This window comes from Schistocerca serialis, chromosome 11, assembly GCF_023864345.2.
Source record: "Schistocerca serialis cubense isolate TAMUIC-IGC-003099 chromosome 11, iqSchSeri2.2, whole genome shotgun sequence".
In the NCBI taxonomy this organism is placed as follows: domain Eukaryota; kingdom Metazoa; phylum Arthropoda; class Insecta; order Orthoptera; family Acrididae; genus Schistocerca; species Schistocerca serialis.
The window spans coordinates 44,360,126-44,383,547 of NC_064648.1; the positions used below are offsets into that span (position 1 = coordinate 44,360,126).

The following is a 23,422-nucleotide window of genomic DNA, read 5'->3' on the forward strand; positions in this document are numbered from 1 at the left end:
ACAGTAAACAGATTCAGAAGGATGTAGGGTACTGTAGGTATTTGAAGATGAAGAGGCTTTCAGAATGGAGAGCTGTGTTTGAAACCAGTCTTCAGAATGAAGGCCACGACAACATCTTTCTGCGTTATAACATCTTATTTTCCAGTTGGTGTATTTCTTCATTGTTTATAACTGACTTGCAGAATGTGTCTGATGTAACTTCAAGGATGATGTGTGGGGAATAAATATATATTTAAAGTATGAGTAATAGAAGGTCCCAGATAGATGCTGAAGGACAGATTTCGTGAATCCAGGGTATTTTAATCTACGGAGCTGTTCTTTCATCCCTCGACCAAGATTTAGCGGTGTCAGCTGTGTTGCTCGTGTGAAGTAGTGAAGACGTGGCTGTTCCACGTGCCGTCTTTGCGACTGGCGTAAATCTCGTCGAATGGTGATCACCGATACGGTCTTGTATTTACCTGTTCCCAATAACGTTTGTAATTAATAGCATAGCTTGGCGTGGGAAACTGCAACGTAACGTTTCAAAGAGCAGCCCAGCATGCCACAAGCTATGCAACGTGCGTTCGCTGTCCACCAGGAAGCGTGATGTCGTTGTGTCTGCCGCGTTGCGTTGAGACTGTGTCGCTTTGATGCTCAGTCCTAGGACCGGATTACCTGTGTGCTATGGTTACCGCTGAATCCGGCCTGTTCTTGTCGGAATATGTTGCTTTATTCCTTGAAATTTTTTAAATTTGTCTCGAAAGTTTTCGCTATCACTAAGAGGACGGTAACCTATGAGTAGGGGTGGTTTTTGGTCTACCAGGTTTGGAAAACGCATTCATTTTAGTTCGCTTCTATTTTAGAGAGACTGTTTTCAGTTTCATGGCCGGTATGAAGAAATGTTTTAATGTGTTTGTGGCAGGTGTTTTGTGAAAGGAGAAATTTTACGTTGTTGTCTGCCTGTGCCTCTAGTCCCTCATCTGCTTTTCTTACGTTTCAGATTCCTTAATCTTACGAAGTAGTGGATGTTAAGCGGTTGCATTTGGTTTTGGAATGTCGTTTCTTCGTGAGTTTTGTCGATTTTTGGATACCATGGATGATCGTGACTTTTTTTGTAGCACTTTGCAGAACTTAGTTGAGGTCATCAGTAATGGATGAGATTGTCATCTGCTATGAAGGCTGGCTGTTCTCAGATGGTATGCTATGGCTCGTTTGAATTCTTTTCCAAAAACGACTGGCACTGTGGGTCCTAATTCTTGTGATTCCCTCGCCCATCACTTGGCGGGCTTCTATTTTTATTACGGCATTGGGACTATTCAAATCAAAACGTCCGTTTGGTTAGTGCTGTATTGTCTCCAGAATTTTATTTCTATTTAATTTTATTTATTATGTATGTAACTAGTGTTTCTCTGTGTTATGTTGGTTTCTTCTTAGGGGCGTTTTCAGGTACAGCAGGTTGTATTGTTTGCACTGTTTGTTAGTTGTAATATGTTATAATAAGTGGTTTCAGTAGCTGATACGCTAGCTTTTGTGCGTAAACGTCTCAATCTGAAATTTTCGGCGATTCGAATCCGTGAATCTATGTTGGTTTAATTTTTTCCTGCTTTTGTGGTTAGTAGCTGTAGATCATACAGTAAATGGCAGGTACTCATTAGCTATGCTGTCGCCTAATTCAGTCTCGCTTCAGTGTCTGCGATCGAAGATAAAAGTGTCATAGTGATTGTTAAAAGTGGGCGTTATTTCTAAGTCTGGCGAGATTCCAACAGGTTACAACAAGTTACCCATTTTTGAGTTTTACAGGAAATATCGTGGATCTAGCACTGAGTCTCCTGTGACTTTAGCTGGCCCGAGTGAAGGTAAGAAAAATGATGATATCAATTGGGAGTTCCTCGGCAAGAGGTACATATATCGTTGTGTCTCTTATACCGTGCTCAAATTTTTCACAAGATCGCTTGGTGAATGTTTAGATTTTACTGCTGGACCATTCCTGTTGTTCTCTGCGAATGTTGCAGAGTAATATATATATATATATATATATATATATATGCTGGTTTCTTCTTAGGGGCGTTTTCAGGTTGAACACTAATAAATCCAACAAATACAGCATATATATATATATATATATATATATATATATATGTGTGTGTGTGTGTGTGTGTGTGTGTGTGTGTGTGTGTTTGGATATGCAAAGCGTTTCCCAACGATTGTAGAAAGTAATCTCAGTGCATAGGATACGTAGACCAAGGCTACCACTTCCAAGTAAGTAGACAGTTAAAAATAAAGAAGTCATTGGAAAGGAGAAGTACTGGCTGTACGATATCACATTTAATTACATTTAATGTTGTCATATTAGACAGATTTCATTTTTATTGCAGGCTTTAATCCAATCTACTGTCAAGACAGTTACTGGAGAAAAATACTGAAGGAGGCTACAGAGAGGATTCTGTAACCAGAGACTGCTCATTCTTTCTCCTGGCCAGATTCCTCTCAGCTGCTGAGCAGAGGTGTCCCCCTGCAGGGATGTTAGTTGGATTAAACCACGCTAGTATCCTGTTCTTCAGTATGGGGAGCGTCGTTCCATTACAAACGAAACAGACGAAGAACACTGGTCCTTGCACCATTGTAACTAGATGTACGTAATAGACAAACTGCGCAATTCCTTGAGCCTGGTGGAACCCAAGTCTTATTGCAATACCTATTCCAGTTACGATAACAGCCTTAACTGACATAAAAATACATTGCTTCTTTGAGGCAAATTTATTGTTATCAACAATTTTGAGTTGCCGCATAGAATACCGATTACGTAGGTACATGTATCCAACCAGTCCGAAACAAACCAAATTGAAAGCCACTGACAGACAAATGCCCACAAGGACTAGCACACGACTGTGGATCAGGTAATATTTACTCGTCTTTTCCAAAGCAACAGCTGCCACACACACACTATACTCCACGGCATTAACACGTACAACACCTGACGACGGAATAACTTGCTTACTTCAGCAGGTAGCAGGTCGTTAGGAAGCCTGAGATGACGAACACAAGCATACATGTGGTAGCAGAATGAGTTTAGCCAGATACAGCTGAGAAGTGTGAGGGTGCTATCTACCAGCACTGCTGTAGGTAAGTCAGGGAAACCTGCCATACGATACACGACCTCAGAACACAGGATCTGGATTATGCACGTGATCTGAAAGGACAAGAGTATCTTTCCAGGCAAGTTACGTAACTGGGGAAGGTACATGTATACTCCGGCTGTCGAAAAGCGGAAAATAATGTTTACCAGTAGAAATGAGATTTCTAAAGGCTTTGAGCTGTCGATTTTGAAATCCCTGTATTTCAAGTTGTCGTTCTTTAAACGGTTTTTGCGGTTCAGTGTTTCTTCTGTTAGCTTTGGATACAGTATGCTGCTAGAACTAAGTGGCTGTATAAATGGGTAATAAATGATGCAATTATCGGAAGCCGTAATGGAGGTAAAGTCGCGACATTTCAGCAGCAGAATAGCTCTGGAAACAGAGCAGATGGCATCTGTAGCGTTCGATTCCAGACACGATTGATCGTCAGGACTATCGAAGTAGCAGCGAGCATCTCTCACGGACTGTATCATACTAAACGGGACGCCCTGACAAATGCTGTACGAGTTGACTGCCATCCAGGCCAGCAGACAGAGGTTGACGTTTATCCTCTGCGTGTAGGCCAGGTAGCCGGTCACGGGTATGTGGGGCGACCTCTGCACCACGTCGTCCCACAGCTGCTCGAGGCACTGTAGGCGCTGCTGGATGGTCTCCGGTGGCAGGTCTTCCAGCGGACACGTGGGGTGGTCCAGGGCGTTCGCCAACAGCTGCACACAGTCAGTGTCCACGGAGAGTGTAGCGCTGCTTCTGTCCTCCAGCTGCCACTCCTCATCTGCAAAAATATGACAGCAAGTATGTGGCGCCCATATACTGCAAGTAGCTGGATCCAAAGTCTCCTCTAGGTGATAAGATTGGTCGTTGTTTACCTATATTATCCAGGTTCAGTTACTCAGAATTAAGTAAGGCGACATGTCATAACAAATTAAGACTATTCAGATGGACAGATATCATTGTTACCATGAAAGTCCATTTCATCTACAGGGCGTCCAAGAAGTCCCTGTGTCGCTCTTGGCTCAATAAAAATGAGGAAAGCAATAAGTTTTATTGATATTACTGCTTTGAAGCTGGCGAAAAAGCAATGCTATCAGTATTGTATTTCTGTTTCAGCACTGTAGTCTCTGAGTTCCGAACCCATGGTGCAACAGCTATATTTCAAAGGAGAGATTAGTGGCAGACTTGTGTGAGCATGAACATCCATAGATAGAAAAAACTACCAAGGGCATGATGAGACAACTTGCCACAGTCTACCTCGTAAAGTAGCCTGCCTGACTGAGATAAATGTCTATTTTTTCAGGTTGTCTCAAAGACAGGCCACGTATTGGAAGCAATAAAACGTGAGAGGAAACGTGTGTCACTGTCTCTTAATCAGATGAGCCGTCTACAATGAAATCCATTTGCAAAAGAGCAGTTGGACTTCAAGCATCTTGCTCAACAGTGCAAGGCCACATTGAAAGAAATTTGAATATGAAAGGATCTAGGCTGATGTTTGTTATTGAATTAACTGACAATGATATGGAGCTACGATTTGTAGCCTACCGTACTTTGTTGGGCTCAAGACTGTTGTTTACTGATAAATGAGCCATATACCGCAGTTTGCACAGGAGAAATATTGTTTTCTTGTCTAAGGAAAATACATATTATCAGCAAGAGTTAGAAAGAAACCCACTTCATGTCACATGGGCCTTGGTGTGATCACAATACATGTTTAGACCACATTCTTTTGAAGCTTACATGAATGGGAACTTTTATTTAACTGTACAACAGAAGTTTGCAGTACCTCTGGTCGATGAGAAGGCAGTCACCGGATCACGTGCGCTTATGGTAGGACGGAGCTTGAGTCACGTTTTGTTGTTGAGGTGTGTGGGTTCCTTAATGAACAATTTTGCCTCGGATTATGTTCTGCAATATCTGAAGCCACATTAAAATGGTGACTGTAGCCTCCCCCCAGTTTCGCACCGAACTATATTATTCACATACACTGTAGGTGAAGTTATATTTTAATTTTTATAGCAGTATCTATATCTTTCCTCCTTGTTGTGAGACTCATTGTTGTCCACTTCTGTTATTGTCAAAACTACTAAATGATAACATTTCCTTTCTTAAATGCTGGAATTTATTAATTAAATCACTCAATTTATAAACATTTATGAACATCAAACACCGTGTGCCATTCTGCCACTCATCTCCGGCCTCGCTACCGAGCAACCTCTCTCTAGCCTTTCACACCCGACTTCCACCCATGGACTCCAACACTCGACTACTGCTTACCCTCTCGCACATTGTTGACTGCACTGCAGTCTTTGCTTAAACCTTATATGATCTCTGCATAGTGCATAATCGATTTTACATAAGGGTACTGTACCCTTACATATCCCCACCAAAATAATACTTTAATATGAAAAAATGTAATAGTGATATTAGATTTGAATATTGAAGTAGAAAAATAAAGTAGAAAAATATATAGAAAGACAAAAATGAAAAAAATGCGAAATTACATTATTTAGTCAAAACTATTTGCTTATTAATGCTGTGATAGTAGGAGGAGAGGTGATACTCCCACGTGGCACGTCCCAGATGGCTGATAGGGAAGTCCTCACCAGTTTACCGCCGGACTTGAGTGAAATAAAATAGCTCTCGTACCAAACACACCCTCTGTGGTTAACAATCATAGTTGTAAATCGGAGCTTGCTCCAACTAAGGTTGACAACCTTCGAAAGTAAAAAAACGCAAGGTCTTTTAGGAAAAAATTCCACCGTCTTGCTTAAAAAGTCAGGAAAAGGCTACATTGGATTCGGTGCGTAGTCACCTAGAAGACAGCAACGAATCGGAGCGTTTGCAACCATCAAAATGCACACTAAAACACAAAAAGAAGATTAAACATAAGCAGATAAATTATATAGCAACACATAACATAAACTCACTACTTCAGACCGGAAAACTCAAGGAGCTCACAGATGAACTAAATAAACAAAAAATTTTAATAACAGGGATCCAAGAAATGAGAAACACCACAGAGGACTCATTCGAATCCCAAGGATACAGAATTTATAATGGGAAACCAGGACCGAGGTCAATGAAACAACGTCCCCAGTTTGGAACGGGATTTTTAGTAAACATAAAAATAATAGATTCAGTAACGGATTTCCAAGCAGTATCGCCAAGAATTGCGACTCTAAACTTAAAAACAATGAATAAAACCTATAGAATAATAAATGTTCCTGCCCCAACAATTGAAAAAAAATTGTCTAACAAAAACGAAGAAAGAGGTAGATAAATTTTGGGACCTTCTAGAACAAACTGTGAACAGAGTAAATAAAAAGAATGTAAAAATCTTACTGGGATATCTCAATGCTCAGTTGGGAAAAGAAAGGAAATATAAAGCTATAATTGGAAAATGGAGCCCACATAAACTTACAAACAAAAACGGTCAAAGACTTGTAGACCTCTGCAGTGAATACAACCTTATATCTAAATCAACATACTTTAAGAGGAAGCAAAGTAAACATAAAACGTGGAAACATCCAGACTGGGGGAAACTAGACCATGTCTGTATGGACAAAAAGTTTCATAAGGAGGTCCACAATGTTAAAGTACTGAGAGTAGTAGACACAGGCTCAGACCATTATATAGTTAAAATTAAAATCAAATTCACTCCATTAAAGAAGAGCACCAGAAAAACTAATAAAATAAAAAGGAGGTTTGACCCACATTAGCTAATTAAAAATAATAAATACCAACAAATAACACAAACCATCAAATTAACTGATGATCTTGGACAACTAGTGCCTAATCTTAAAAAAGAAGCAGAGACTCTAGCTCCCTTGAACCCATGAAGGAAACATGCATTGTCCACATCAGAATGTGACAAATTCCATGAAGATAGACACCAAGCATGGTTAAAGTTTCAAACACATAAAACTGAAGAAAATGCCATCAACCTAAAAAATGAAAGAAAAAAATTTACACAAAATATTAGAAGAATCAAGAGAGGATTCCATAAAGATATTATAAACTTTGTAGAAGGTAATTATCATAAAACCAACTCCAGGAACTACTATAAAATCTTTGGGAAACAACTACAACAATATGAGGACCCTACACTAATACTGAAAGATGAAGATGGAAGAATGACACACAGTAACAAGGAAAGTGCAGAAATCATGGCAAAAGCATTTAATAAACTTCTGAATTGCGAGGAACCCAAAGAACCCTTACAAATCAACATAAATACCCCAATAAAAACCAAACCTAACAAACCAGACCCTCCAACTTTCCAAGAAGTAGAAAAAATTCTTAAAGATCAAAAAACTTTTAAGGCATGTGGAGAAGATCAGGTTTTTGTTGAAATGTGGAAATAGGCAAGTGACACAGTCAGGATCTCTTTACACATGGCTCTAACAAAAATTTGGGTAACAGAACGATTCCCTGAACATTGGACCACAGCTATCACCCACTCACTACACAAAAACGGAGATAAGAGCAACCCAGACAACTACAGAGGAATCTCTCTCCTAGATTGCACATACAAAATTCTATCCAAGATCTTATATGAAAGAATCAAAGAGCAATTAGAACAGGAGTTAGGGGAATATCAGGGAGGTTTCAGAGCATGGAGAAGCTGTGTAGGGCAGATAATTAGTTTAAAATTGATTATGGCATACTACAAGAAACAGAATAAACCTCTGACAATAACATTTGTAGATTTTAAGAAGGCATATGACTGTCTGCACAGACCTTCAGTATTAAAAATTTTAAGGAATCTAGGACTCCATCCAAAACTAATTAAAATAATACAACTCATTCTAACCAACACCAAATCAAAAGTGAAACTTAGAGGAGAAATTTCGGAACCATTCCTCATAAAAACAGGCTTAAGACAAGGTGACTGCCTATCACTATTACTGTTCAACTGTGCACTGGAATACATAATGAGAGAATGGTACAACGACAATCCAAAGATGATAAGAAATGGAAGTGCAGAAGATGATATTAGCTGGCTTGGGATTCGCTGATGATTTTGCTCTCCTAGTCAACACCGCTCAAGAAGCCAGGCAACAAGTGAAATCACTACAAGAAATAGCAGAGAAAGTAGGCCTTAGAATATCATTTGAAAAAACGGAGATTATGCTAACTAATCCACCACTTGCAAACAAAATTTCAATAGGAGAACAGGAAATCAAAATTGTTGATAAATTTAAATATTTAGGCGAAATAATAACATACAATCCAAATGAGGAGCCATCATGGCAGAATAGAATAATTAAACTGAACTACGCAAATTACATTACCAAAACTACATACAACAAAAAAAGCCTATCTATAGATGCAAAATTAAAACACTATAGAACAGTTACACAACCAGAAATAATGTATGCAGCGGAAACTATCTTCAAAACAACTAATACAGGAGAAATTGACAAAATACTAAACAGAGAAAGAAGAATAAGTAGGACATGTATAAATAAACAGTATAAAATAAATGGACGTTGGAGAATAGCATCAAATGAAACAGTATATAAGAAAATAGAACCAGTCATGAGCACGAACAGGAAGAAATGAATCTCATTCTTTGGACATCTGATGAGAACTCCAGAAAACAGAATTAGTAAAAAAAATAATACAAAAATTGTGGAATAGCAAGAGCGACATTAAATGGATCACAGAAATTAAGGAAGATATAAAAGAACTCCAAATTACAGTAGATGACCTAAAAAAGCAGAATACTGCGAGACCCGCAAACCAGACTACAAATGAAAATCAATAAAAGGAGTACTGGAAGAGTGGTCTCAGATGAAGAAAGAAAGAAATTATCTGAAAGAATGAAGAAATATTGGGCAGACGGAAGAGCAAAACACCTTTCATATAAGAATAGGCTCTAATAATTATATTACCTAAATATCATATTAAGTTATTGTTGAGCCAAATTGTATCCCTGTGAAAGAACTTGTTTCAAACTTTGTATTTTTGACTAGAGTGGTCCAATGAAGGCCATAAAATAAATAATAATAATAATAATAATAATGGAGAAACTCAAGTCATTAAAAATAATTCTCATTTGTGTAAGGAAAATGGTGTTTAAGAAATTGAAGTATCACTTAATCACAGTACATTAATAAAATTATATCATTAAATCACTCTCTAATTAGCAACAAGATAAGCCAGGTTAATCGCAAATGCTTCTGCACACTGCATAATGTCATTGAATTAACACAGCAACATGAAACACAATGCTGCAACGTCTCAAATAAATAGTATGGCTAACTGTGATACACAAGTAACAAGTGTCTATTAGCTTGTTCATGAATTTTTATTGTTGTAATGAATTAAATACTAATGATCAGATAGTCACTGTATTGAATGAATAGAAACATAAGCCTAATGAATGAATGTGATCAAAAAATAAACAAAATAGTAAACAGACAACTCTAACTACTACACAATATTCACTGGAAAATATTATATTATTACCCCACATAAATTAACACTGTAAGTGGCAGCATATTTTGAAAATGCGATACTGTTATATTTATGGCACACAGTTTACAGGGTTAGTAATACAAGAAATTTGACAAAAGGCACATACCGTGGAAAGTAATCCATAAACAAATAATCACCTTGTAAAACACTTTTTTATGTAGCACTTCATATCTACTTACTCTGCTTTAGGTCCCTGCCTATATGTTGAGTCATAAATCACACGCAAACACGCTGGTTCACAACGCACTGGGCTATGGCATCAATGCCACCGGGGATATACCACCACAATAACAATAACACTTTCACTGTTTACTCTGCTATTTCACTTCCCTATATGATACAATGCAAAACACACGTATTTGTAGCTTTCGATGAATTATAGGGCTGTGGCATCGAAGCTGTTGGGGACTGTAGACTCGTTGTCTCTGCATTGTAGTAACAGCGTCATAACAGCGACTCCCGCACCGTGAAGCTTGTTGTTGTTGTTGTTGAACAGCTGGCCGCCGACGTCAGCATCCCATAGTTCCGCACTCCACACAGCTCGCCAACCTGACAGGATGGCTCAGCGCTGGAACAGGCGACAGTCGCGCTACATGCTAGGTCCTCGTAGGGGCTTGGTACATCCTCTACTGCAGCTGTAACATGTGACGACCGCGCTGTGCGCGCATCGCTTCAAGTCGGTGGCTCCACGTCGTCTCGCCAACATTTTTTTTTTTTTTTGGTCATCAGTCTACTGACTGGTTTGATGTGGCCCGCCACGAATTCCTTTCCTGTGCGAACCTCTTCATCTCAGAGTAGCACTTGCAACCTACGTCCTCAATTATTTGCTTGACGCATTCCAATCTCTGTCTTCCTCTACAGTTTTTGCCCTCTACAGCTCCCTCTAGTACCATGCAAGTCATTCCCTCATGCCTTAGCAGATGTCCTATCATCCTGTCCCTTCTCCTTATCAGTGTTTCCCACATATTCCTTTCCTCTCCGATTCTGCGTAGAACCTCCTCATTCCTTACCTTATCAGTCCACCTAATTTTCAAGATTCGGCTATAGCATCACATCTCAAATGCTTCGATTCTCTTCTGTTCCGGTTTTCCCACAGTCCATGTTTCACTACCATACAATGCTGTACTCCAGACATACATCCTGAGAAATTTCTTCCTCAAACTAAGGCCAGTATTTGATATTAGTAGACTTCTCCTGGCCAGAAATGCCTATTTTGCCATAGCGAGTCTGCTTTTGATGTCCTCCGTGCTCCATCCGTCATTGGTTATTTTACTGCCTAGGTAGCAGAATTCCTTAACTTCATTGACTTCTTGACCATCAATCCTGATGTTAAGTTTCTCGCTGTTCTCATTTCTATTACTTCTCATTACCTTCGTCTTTCTCTGATTTACTCTCAAACCATACTGTGTACACATTAGACTGTTCATTCCGTTCAGCAGATCATTTAATTCTTCTTCACTTTCACTCAGGATGGCAATGTCATCAGCGAATCGGATCATTGATATCCTTTCACCTTGTATTTTAATTCCACTCCTGAACCTTTCTTTTATTTCCATCATTGCTTCCTTGACGTACAGATTGAAGAGTAGGGGCGAAAGGCTACTACCTTGTCTTACACCCTTCTTAATACGAGCACTTCGTTCTTGATCGTCCACTCTTAGTATTCCCTCTTGGTTGTTGTACATATTGTATATGACCCGTCTCTCCCTATAGCTTAACCCTACTTTTTTCATAATCTCGAACAGCTTGCACCATTTTATATTGTCGAACGCTTTTCAAGGTCGACAATTCCTATGAAAGTGTCTTGATTTTTCTTTAGCCTTGGTTCCATTATTAGCCGTAACGTCAGAATTGCCTCTCTCGTCCCTTTACTTTTCCTAAAGCCAAACTGATCGTCACCTAGCGCATTCTCAATTTTCTTTTCCATTCTTCTGTATATTATTCTTGTAAGCAGCTTCGATGCATGAGCTGTTAAGCTGATTGTGCGATAATTCTCGCACTTGTCAGCTCTTGCCGTCTTCGGAATTGTGTGGATGATGCTTTTCCGAAAGTCAGATGGTATATCGCCAGACTCATATTCTACACACCAACGTGAATAGTCGATTTGTTGCCATTTCCCCCAATGATTTTAGAAATTCTGATGGAATGTTATCTATCCCTTCTGCCTTATTTGACCGTAAGTCCTCCAAAGCTCTTTTAAATTCCGATTCTAATACTGGATCCCCTATCTCTTCTAAATCGACTCCTGTTTCTTCTTCCATCACATCAGACAAATCTTCACCCTCATCGAGACTTTCAATGTATTCTTTCCACCTATCTGCTCTCTCCTCTGCATTTAACAGTGGAACTGCCGTTGCACTCTTAATGTTACTACCGTTGCTTTTAATGTCACCAAAGATTGTTTTGACTTTCCTCTATGCTGAGTCTGTCCTTCTGACAATCATATCTTTTTTTATCTCTTCACATTTTTCCTGCAGCCATTTCGTCTAGCTTTCCTGCACTTCCTATTTATTTCATTCCTCAGCGACTTTTATTTCTGTATTCCTGATTTTCCCGGAACATGTTTGTATTTCCTCCTTTCATCAATAAACTGAAGTATTTCTTCTGTTACCCATGGTTTCTTCGCAGCTACCTTCTTTGTACCTATGTCTTCCTTCCCAACTTCTGTGATGGCCCTTTTTAGAGATGTCCATTCCTCTTCAACTGTACTGCCTACTGCGCTATTCCTTATTGCTGTATCAATAGCGTTAGAGAACTTCAAACGTATCTCGTCATTCCTTAGTACTTCCATATCCCACTTCTTTGCGTATTGATTGTTCCTGACTAATGTCAGGAACTTCAGCCTACTCTTCATCACTACTATATTGTGATCTGAGTCTATATCTGCTCCTGGGTACGCCTTACAATCCAGTATCTGATTTAGGAATCTCTGTTTGACCATGATGTAATCTAATTGAAATCTTCCCATATCTCCTGGCCTTTTCCAAGTATACCTCCTCCTCTTGTGATTCTTGAACAGGGTATTCGCTATTACTAGCTGAAACTTGTTACAGAACTCAATTAGTCTTTCTCCTCTTTCATCCCTTGTCCCAAGCCCATATTCTCCTGTAACCTTTTCTTCCACTCCTTCCCCTACAACTGCATTCCAGTCGCTCATGACTATTACATTTTCGTCCCCCTTTACATATTGCATTACCCTTTAAATATCCTCATAGACTTGATCTGTTCATCTTCAGCTTGCGACGTAGGCATGTATACCTGACTATCGTTGTCGGTGTTGGTCTGCTGTCGATTCTGATTAGAACAACCCAGTCACTGAACTGTTTACAGTAACACACCCTCTGCCCTACCTTCCTATTCATAACGAATCCTACACCTGTTATACCATTTTCTGCTGTTGATATTACCCGATACTCATCTGACCAGAAATCCTTGTCTTCCTTCCACTTCACTTCACTGACCCCTACTATATCTAGAGTGAGCCTTTGCATTTCCCTTTTCAGATTTTCTAATTTCCGTACCACGTTCAAGCTTCTGACATTCCACACCCCGACTCGTAGAACGTTATACTTTCGCAGATTATTCAATCTTTTTCTCATGGTAACCTCCCCCTTGGCAGTCCCCTCCCTGAGCTCCGAATGGGGGACTATTCTGGAATCTTTTGCCAATGGAGAGATCATCATGACACTTCTTCAATTACAGGCCACATGTCCTGTGGATACACGTTACATGTCTTTAATGAAGTGGTTTCCATTGCCTTCTGCATCCTCATGTCGTAGATCATTGCTGATTCTTCCGCCTTTAGGGGCAATTTCCCACCCCTAGGACAAGAGAGTGCCCTGAACCTATATCCACTCCTCCGCCCTCTTTGATAAGGCCGTTGGCAGAATGAGGCTGACTTCTTATGCCAGAAGTCTTCGGCCGCCTATGCTGATTATTTATCAAAATTTAGGCAGTGGCGGGGATCGAACCCGGGACCGAAGACGTTTTGATTAGGAATCAAAGACGCTGACCATAGACCATGGGGCTTGACTGACTGAAGCAGAACGAGAAGAACTGAGGGAACTACAGAGGTGCTACATCGATATATTTTCAAAGATACCAGGATTAATTAAAGGTGGTTCAGGTGGTTTGGGGAAGGAGACCAAACAGCGAGGTCATCGGTCTCATCGGATTAGGGAGGGATGGGGAAGGAAGTCGGCCGTGCCCTTTCAAAGGAACCATCCCAGCATTTGCCTGGAGCGATTTAGGGAAATCACGGAAAACCTAAATCAGGATGGCCGGAGGCGGGATTGAACCGTCGTCCTCCCGAATGCGAGTCCAGTGTCTAACCACTGCGCCACCTCGCTCGATGATTAATTAAAGGATATGTTTGTAAAAACCCCCCATGAACCATGGACCTTGCCGTTGGTGGGGAGGCTTGCGTGCCTCAGCGATACAGATGGCCGTACCGTAGGTGCAACCACAACGGAGGGGTATCTGTTGAGAGGCCAGACAAACATGTGGTTCCTGAAGAGGGGCAGCAGCCTTTTCAGTAGTTGCAGGGGCAACAGTCTGGATGATTGACTGATCTGGCCTTGTAACATTAACCAAAACGGCATTGCTGTGCTGGTACTGCAAACGGCTGAAAGCAACGGGAAACTACAGCCGTAATTTTTCCCGAGGACATGCAGCTTTACTGTATGATTAAATGATGATGGCGTCCTCTTGGGTAAAATATTCCGGAGGTAAAATAGTACCCCATTCGGAACTCCGGGCGGGGACTACTCAAGAGGACGTCGTTATCAGGAGAAAGAAAACTGGCATTCTACGGATCGGAGCGTGGAATGTCAGATCCCTTAATCGGGCAGGTAGGTTAGAAAATTTAAAAAGGGAAATGGATAGGTTAAAGTTAGATATAGTGGGAATTAGTGAAGTTCGGTGGCAGGAGGAACAAGACTTTTTGTCAGGTGATTACAGGGTTATAAATACAAAATCAAATAGGGGTAATGCAGGAGTAGGTTTAATAATGAATAAAAAAATAGGAGTGTGGGTTAGCTACTACAAACAGCATAGTGAACGCATTATTGTGGCCAAGATAGACACAAAGCCCATGCCTACTACAGTAGTACAAGTTTATATGCCAACTAGCTCTGCAGATGAAGAAATAGATGAAATGTATGACGAGATAAAAGAAATTATTCAGGTAGTGAAGGGAGACGAAAATTTAATAGTCATGGGTGACTGGAATTCGTCAGTAGGAAAAGGGAGAGAAGGAAACATAGTAGGTGAATATGGATTGGGGGGAAGAAATGAAAGAGGAAGCCTCCTTGTAGAATTTTGCACAGAGCATAACTTAATCATAGCTAACACTTGGTTCAAGAATCATAAAAGAAGTTTGTATACCTGGAAGAATCCTGGAGATACTAGTAGGTATCAGATAGATTATATAATGGTAAGACAGAGATTTAGGAACCAGGTTTTAAATTGTAAGACATTTCCAGGGGCAGATGTGGATTCTGACCACAATCTATTGGTTATGAACTGCAGATTGAAACTGAAGAAACTGCAAAAAGGTGGGAATCTAAGGAGATGGGACCTGGATAAACTGAAAGAACCAGAGGTTGTAGAGAGTTTCAGGGAGAGCATAAGGGAACAATTGACAGGAATGGGGGAAAGAAATACAGTAGAAGAAGAATGGGAAGCTCTGAGAGATGAAGTAGTGAAGGCAGCAGACGATCAAGTAGGTAAAAAGGCGAGGGCTAATAGAAATCCTTGGGTAACAGAAGAAATATTGAATTTAATTGATGAAAGGAGAAAATATAAAAATGCAGTAAATGAAGCAGGCAAAAAGGAATACAAACGTCTCAAAAATGAGATCGACAGAAAGTGCAAAATGGCTAAGCAGGGATGGCTAGAGGACAAATGTAAGGATGTAGAGGCTTGTCTCACTAGGGGTAAGATAGATACTGCCTACAGGAAAATTAAAGAGACCTTTGGAGAGAAGAGAACCACTTGTATGAATATCAAGAGCTCAGATGGCAACCCAGTTCTAAGCAAAGAAGGGAAGGCAGAAATGTGGAAGGAGTATATAGGGGGTTTATACAAGGGCGATGTACTTGAGGACAATATTATGGAAATGGAAGAGGATGTAGATGAAGATGAAATGGGAGATAAGATACTGCGTGAAGAGTTTGACAGAGCACTGAAAGACCTGAGTCGAAACAAGGCCCCGGGTGGAGACAACATTCCATTAGAACTACTGACGGCCTTGGGAGAGCCAGTCATGACAAAACTCTACCATCTGGTGAGCAAGATGTATGAGACAGGTGAAATACCCTCAGACTTCAAGAAGAATATAATAATTCCAATCCCAAAGAAAGCAGGTGTTGGAAGGTGTGAAAATTACCGAACTATCAGTTTAATAAGTCACAGCTGCAAAATACTAACGCGAATTCTTTACAGACGAATGGAAAAACTGGTAGAAATGGACCTCGGGGAAGATCAGTTTGGATTCCGTAGAAATGTTGGAACACGTGAGGCAATACTAACCTTACGACTTATCTTAGAAGAAAGATTAAGAAAAGGCAAACCTACGTTTCTAGCATTTGTAGACTTAGAAAAAGCTTTTGACAATGTTAACTGGAATACTCTCTTTCAAATTCTGATGGTGGCAGGTATAAAATACAGGGAGCGAAAGGCTATTTACAATTTGTACAGAAATCAGATGGCAGTTATAAGAGTCGAGGGGCATGAAAGGGAAGCAGTGGTTGGGAAAGGAGTGAGACAGGGTTGTAGCCTCTCCCCGATGTTATTCAATCTGTATATTGAGCAAGCAGTAAAGGAAACAAAAGAAAAATTCGGAGTAGGTATTAAAATTCATGGAGAAGAAGTAAAAACTTTGAGGTTCGCCGATGACATTGTAATTCTGTCAGAGACAGCAAAGGACTTGGAACACCAGTTGAACGGAATGGACAGTGTCTTGAAAGGAGGATATAAGATGAACATCAACAAAAGCAAAACGAGGATAATGGAATGTAGTCAAATTAAATCGGGTGATGCTGAGGGAATTAGATTAGGAAATGAGACACTTAAAGTAGTAAAGGAGTTTTGCTATTTAGGGAGTAAAATAACTGATGATGGTCGAAGTAGAGAGGATATAAAATGTAGACTGGCAATGGCGAGGAAATCGTTTCTGAAGAAGAGAAATTTGTTAACATCGAATATAGATTTAAGTGTCAGGAAGTCGTTTCTGAAAGTATTTGTATGGAGTGTAGCCATGTATGGAATTGAAACATGGACGATAACTAGTTTGGACAAGAAGAGAATAGAAGCTTTCGAAATGTGGTGCTACAGAAGAATGCTGAAGATAAGGTGGGTAGATCACGTAACCAATGAGGGGGTATTGAATAGGATTGGGGAGAAGAGAAGTCTGTGGCACAGTTTGACTAGAAGAAGGGATCGGTTGGTAGGACATGTTTTGGGGCATCAAGGGCTCACAAATTTAGCATTGGAGGGCAGCATGGAGGGTAAAAATCGTAGAGGGAGACCAAGAGATGAATACACTATGCAGATTCAGAAGGATGTAGGTTGCAGTAGGTACTGGTAGATGAAGAAGCTTGCACAGGATAGAGTAGCATGGAGAGCTGCATCAAACCAGTCTCAGGACTGAAGACCACAACAACAACAACATGTTTGTAAAATTAAAGTAAAGGACCATGAACCATTTCGCAGTTTGTCATATGCAATAGCATTGGAAAAAAGGGAAGCTATTAACAAGGAAACATACAAACACTAAACGGAATTACGGCAGTGGTGAAACAAAATACACTGCACGTGCACGTCAGTCTGTAGTAACCACAACACTCGCGCCACGGGTTCCTACTATTGCTTATAGACGTGTCTCTGACTTAAGCACTGCACAATATTTAAGTGACAGCATAAAATGCTTAAAACTGATTGCATCTAGCTCACAGTAGCTACCTACTACTGTCCACTATAACTAACTCACAATAGCTACCGACTATTGTCCATTTATTTTCACACAGGCAAAATGATTGTACACAAATATGACAATGTTCATTTTTTTTACAGAGCATCTCTGGCTTGCTACATTTCTTACAGTTGAAACGGTTTAATGTTTTCTACATGTTGTAGGCTATGATACTGACCGGACTGCACCATTTCAATTTCAACCGAATTAGGGTGAACAAGTTTTCTAATTTTGAATAGTCCTCTGTAGTAGTGATGAAACTTTTTTATCTCTTCATTTGCACTTGATTTCGTATGAGTTCGAATAAGTACTAAATCACCAACATTGTACGTAATGGGCTTCACTATCTTGTCATGTGCCAGCTTCCGTTCTTCTGCTACAGCATGTATTGGGTTTGAATATTCGCTATTTGAGCGCTCAATTATTTGATTATTCAACATCCTCTGTATTTCCTTGTTAATGGCTTCCCTTTTTGCCAATGCTATTGCATATGACAAACTGCAAAATGGTTCATGGTCCTTTACTTTAATTTTACAAACATATCCTTTAATTAATCCTGGTATCTTTGAAAATATATCGATGTAGCATCTCAGTAGTTCCCTCAGTTCTTCTCGTTCTGCTTCAGTCAAGTCCACTAACGCTCGAATCTTGGTTTGAATACAATTTAGAGTATCCTCCTCGTTCCTCTCTTGCAGCTTAGCGCAGTTCTCTGACTTGTATAAAGTGACATCTTCATATTCTCCTCTATAACGCATCATACTTATTTTCAAGCCCGCAGCGCCCTTATTATCTATAATAAACATGTTGAATACAATTCTTCTTTCTTTATTATCTCTCCACGTCTGCAGGCAATTCTCCTCAAAATTAATACAGCATCTCATCTCTGACAACCAATCAACTCAGAGAACTAACCCAACATTGAGAGAAGCAACGATTAAAACACTCTGCTCATATTCGTCCCCTTGAATACGAAATCTTAGTAATGCTTGTCGTTTGATTGGTTTGCTTCGGTTTCCAACTGCACTGTTAACAGGAAATGTGGGAATAGCGACAAGATTGTTTAATTGCGAAAATAGATTTTCAGAAATAGCACTGGCCTCACTAGCTGAATCAATTAATGCATCCATAACAATACCACATACCTCGACTTCCACAAATGGCATCAGAATTTCTTTATTAGTTTCTTCATTTTCTCGACACAAATCTTTGTTGACATCATTTACATGTTCACACTTTATGGCATTTATCATAATATCCGACCCTTGTCCCTGTGACAGTTCTGGAGCTGGTCGTCTCCGAAACTTTCGCTTTGTTTAATGGTTCAGAATCTCGCTGATTGCGATCGCGGCTTCTTGCACGTTCTGGCGATCGATACCTGTCTCTGTCATTGTGTGGCCGGTTCGACCGATGATTTGACCTGAATCCGTCTTGTACATTGTATTCGTTTCTCCCGTGTCTATCATCGTCTAGGCGATCAAATACTTTCGATCGTTCGTAACTCAGGATTTCTTCCCGCGCTGGGCCGTTTTGACGATTCGGGTAATTGTTATTACTGTGTCGCTCACGCTGATCGCGTTCGGCATTAAGCAATTCCATTCGGTCAATTAGCAAACACACTTGCTCCGTTGTTAACTATGGTGTGAGTGCTAACTTCTCACGCACCAAAAATGGTAATTTCTGCATTAATATAAGCATTAGCTCTTCTTCTTTAACCCGATCGTCCAAGTATGCATTGTCGTTCCAGTACCTTTGCATAAACTCACGCATTGTACCGTTATGTATAATGCCGTATAATGCCTCGGAAACGCATCTTTGAATTGTCTAATGAAAGCAACTGCGTGGATGCCTTGTTTCGGTTCATATTCATGAAATTTTCGACCGCTCAGTCCATTGTCAACAATTACTTGCGGCAAACCAACAATATTGTTATCTGGTTCACGTAATACTGCATTAATTTCATCGCGCAAAATTTCTTTATTAATTCCATTTGACATAGTGTCGTTGTTCGTTACCTTTTGTCGTATATCATGTACCTCATCATTTAGTTCATCACATCGCGTTTGTACGCCGTTAATCATCTTAATTATCGACTCTTCGTTGGCTTTATAAGAACTTTTAATTTTGACGGTTTCGTCATCTTGAGCCTTAACTTTGTCATTAACTTTTCAAATGAAATCTTCCGCTTGCCTACACCGTCCATTAACTTGAATTTTAAGATCTGTAATTTCGCTGCCAATGGCCTCATGTTTGTCTTGACATTGTTTTCGGAGCTCATCACGCTTTTGTTCAAATGAGCTGGCGAGTTCTGTTCACAAATTGCTAATCGCATTAGTTAGTGTCTGATACTCATTTTTGATTTCGTGTCGGAACTTTCTTGTTTCCTCATAAAATTTTGTTATTTCCTCACACACCTTTTTATTTTCCTCATGAAACGCTCCCGTTTCTACTTGCGCCTGTCTATTTTCTTCATGTAAAGCTTTTATTTCTACACGCGCCTGTCTATTTTCCTCATGAGCATTTTTGATTGCTTCTAACAATTGAGATATACAATCTTTACTGACAATAGTAATTTCTGTTTGCTGGATAACCATCGGTGTTGAACTTCTGTTAGGCAAATCAAAACTAAGAATACCACTGACCTCTGTCGAATTAACTGTAGTGTTTTCCATCACATTAATTTGTTCTCCGTCAACCACGTTATTAAATTGTCCTCCCTCGTCTTTAGTAACACTACCGTTTTGTTCTGAATTAGCCATATTAACACTGTTCACAACAATCACTGTTCATTATAACCTATGCTTGCTCTAAATTGAAAAGTTCACTCGCAACTTAAGTCAGTAACACTATTAATTATTCCTATTCCTGTTCATTCCTACACAACATTGAGTTCACTGAATTTCGAAGCGCTGCTGTGCTGAAGTGCTGCGGACTCACTGTTTGCTGTGTTGTCTTCTCCACCGTTTCCAAAGATTGCTGGCGACACACACGTCGCCATATGTAACCTGCTCCCAGTTTCGCACTGAACTATATTATTCGCATACGCTGTAGGTGAAGTTATATTTTAATTATTTAAGCAATATATATATCTTTCCTCCTTGTCATGAGACTCATCGTTGTCCACTTCCGTTATTGTGAAAACTAATAAATGATAACATCTCCTCCCTTAAATGCTGGAATTTATTAATTAAATCACTCAATTTATAAACATTTATGAACATCAAACACTGTGTGCCATTCTGCCACTCATCTCCGGCCTCGCTACCGAGCAACCTCTCTCTCTGGCCTCTCACACCCGACTTCCACCCACGGACTCCAACACTCGACTACTGCTTACCCTCCCGCACATTGTTGACTGCTCTGCAGTCTTTGCTTAAACCATGTATGATCTCTGCATAGTGCATAATCGGTACTACGTAAGGGTACTGTACCCTTACATGACGACGAAATCCCAGCATTACCACCTCAACAACCCCTGGAAATGGCCATGACAAATTTCGGATCTTACCACTCCAGTAACTCTTTAAGAAGAATAATTAAGTCCCATGTAGCTCAACGCTGAAGCTGTGTAAACGACGCATGTCTGCAAAGATTGTACATCTGGGCACAGTTAACATGGATGGTTTTACGAACTTCCAACATGCTGAAGCAGCTTGGGTCGGCAACTTCTGTTATTCAGTAGAAGGAAAAACCAGTCCAAGTCCCAATTTTTACTTTTTGTTCATACTGAATGCGCTGCAAATGTTCATTGTACATTTTTGACATATTCGGGATGCCAATTTCGACTATATTATAACGATCTGAAAATCGCTCTCGGTCCGAAACTAGTCATTGAATGAATAGAAAGTAAAAATTTGCAACTTGGACTGGTTCCTCGTTCTGCCGGTGGGTGGTTTTGTTTCTAACTGGGATAGGTGAGATGGTTCTGCGATTCTGTGCCAGATAGTCGTCACACAGGAAGTAGGCTTGATTTGCTGTTTAGTTGATTCCACATAATGGCAACCACAGCAAATCAAGGCTCTGTTCTTGACGTCATGGTCTGTTGTGGACAAGGAATCTGTAAAAATGTGAGAATTATTGTTGATACAGAAGGTTTTGGTTATCTGGGTGCTGGAATGGGAATTTAATTCCTGCCCAACATCTCCCACTGTGTGTCATGTACACCAACCTGGTTGACAGCGGTGAAAATGAGAGGAGTCAAAGATACTGAGGTTGAGTAGGATTGAGTGGTACTAAGAGAAGTGTTGCTTCCAAAGAGACTGACTGGGATGTTTTGTAGGAGGATCGTCTGGAAATCAGGATTTGTTCAAATTGTAAAGATGGATTCATTCCTGAGAATTAGCCATTAGATTAGTTTAGACTTGATAGTACGTTTTCAGACTGGGCCCCAAGGATTTAGGCCTAAGGAATTTAGTGGATGGGAAGGACTAAACAAAAGAGTAAGTCATTGGAGAGAGATTTTGAGAAGTAGTGGGTGTGGAATATGTTTACTAGAAATTACGAGATATATCTCCCTTTTTTGTAGGTTGGGAGGTTTATGGAGGCTGAGGCTTTTGTTAGTTTTTGTGGCCGGGTTGTCATGTGAGGTAGTTCGTAGGATAATTTGGGGGAGAGAGTGATTACCAGGTTTGTTGCTAGAAGTAAGCATTTTTGTCAGTAACCAACATGTACAATATATACTCTCTTAATGATTCCACAATATTAAAAAAAAATCTTTCTGTCTGTGTTTGAACTAAACTAACAATTAGTAAACTAAAGTGATGCGTGATGAAACTGAACATACTTATACTTTCACAAATGTTTGTCCAGTCAACTATAGTATTAGAGACTGGATGCTACAGATTTACCACCGCATAATACATTTTCTGCCTTTGAGTAATGTACAATTCGCTGAAAATGTGAAAGGTTTATAATTCTCAAAGAGGCTCCCCGATGCAGAAGCGTCATTGCCGGCGCCACTTGCCACCTAGGCAGGACGGAAAGCGTCTGAGTAATGAATGCGTTATCAGCTCTCTGTGTACCAGCAGGTAGATCGTGGCCACTCCCATTGTCAGCGGTTGAAGTGAGTCCTAATGTTTGACGTCAGATTGTCAGTGGGGACGGTCATTCGGATGTGATTAGAGGCTTCCGCATTTGGCTCAGGGAATGGCCGCCTCCTCTCGTTACAGTTCTGCTGGTTAGTGATGCGTAAAAAAGCAGGCAGTAAAGCGCCACGGTTTTAAAGTGGCGAGGGTAGCCTGCTGGATGTCGTAAGCCATCTGCAACATGGCCACGTGCTCAGAAGAGATTCGCAACCGTTCCTCTTCCCCCCCGCCCGCTTGTTATCTCCACCGAACTGCCGCGATCTCTCCAATCTATCTGGATTCTCATTACGGCTTTCCCCTGACAGTATGTTCGATGTCGGGCTTAAAGTTAGCATCCAGACAAACGGCTAGTTGTCCGCAAATCTGTCAGCTCTTGTCGCTGCACGATCTGTAAAATCTTCTCAGCACTCGCTCGCATTTTAAGGAATTGAAACATCGACTTCAGCTCACACACGTATTCTCAGGGTCCATTACAGTTTCAGGCATAATTATAGACACGCCGCAGAGAGCAGCGTAAGAGTCTCTCATTCCCCGACACGTCTACTTGTTTAATAATTTGCTAACAATGCATATTTCCGTTTATGCGCCAGTATTATTCTTATGAGTGTCTGCAGTAATTTATTGCCGTAGCCGAAATTTTTTAAAGGTAGGTCTTTGCAGTATTAGAGTTCCTGGTTCTAATATAGGCATATTCTTATGACAACTTACTTCTTTATCTGTTGTAACCCTTGTCGACCATCTTAGTTTGTTAATTAGTCACTTTATTACCAATTAAAATC

At 40.2% G+C, this 23,422-nt stretch overlaps 1 protein-coding gene across 1 annotated transcript in view; it reads right to left on the reverse strand.

Annotated features, from left to right (window-relative positions):
• Nucleotides 1–2,357: 2,357 nt before the first annotated feature.
• LOC126427100 (uncharacterized) overlaps nt 2,358–23,422 on the reverse strand; it is a 33,098-nt gene continuing 12,033 nt past the window's right edge. The window contains exon 3 of the mRNA XM_050089301.1: nt 2,358–3,885. Within this exon, the coding sequence (XP_049945258.1) occupies nt 2,873–3,885 (1,013 nt within the window). The 3' untranslated portion in view covers nt 2,358–2,872. The remainder of the gene's footprint in view (nt 3,886–23,422) is intronic.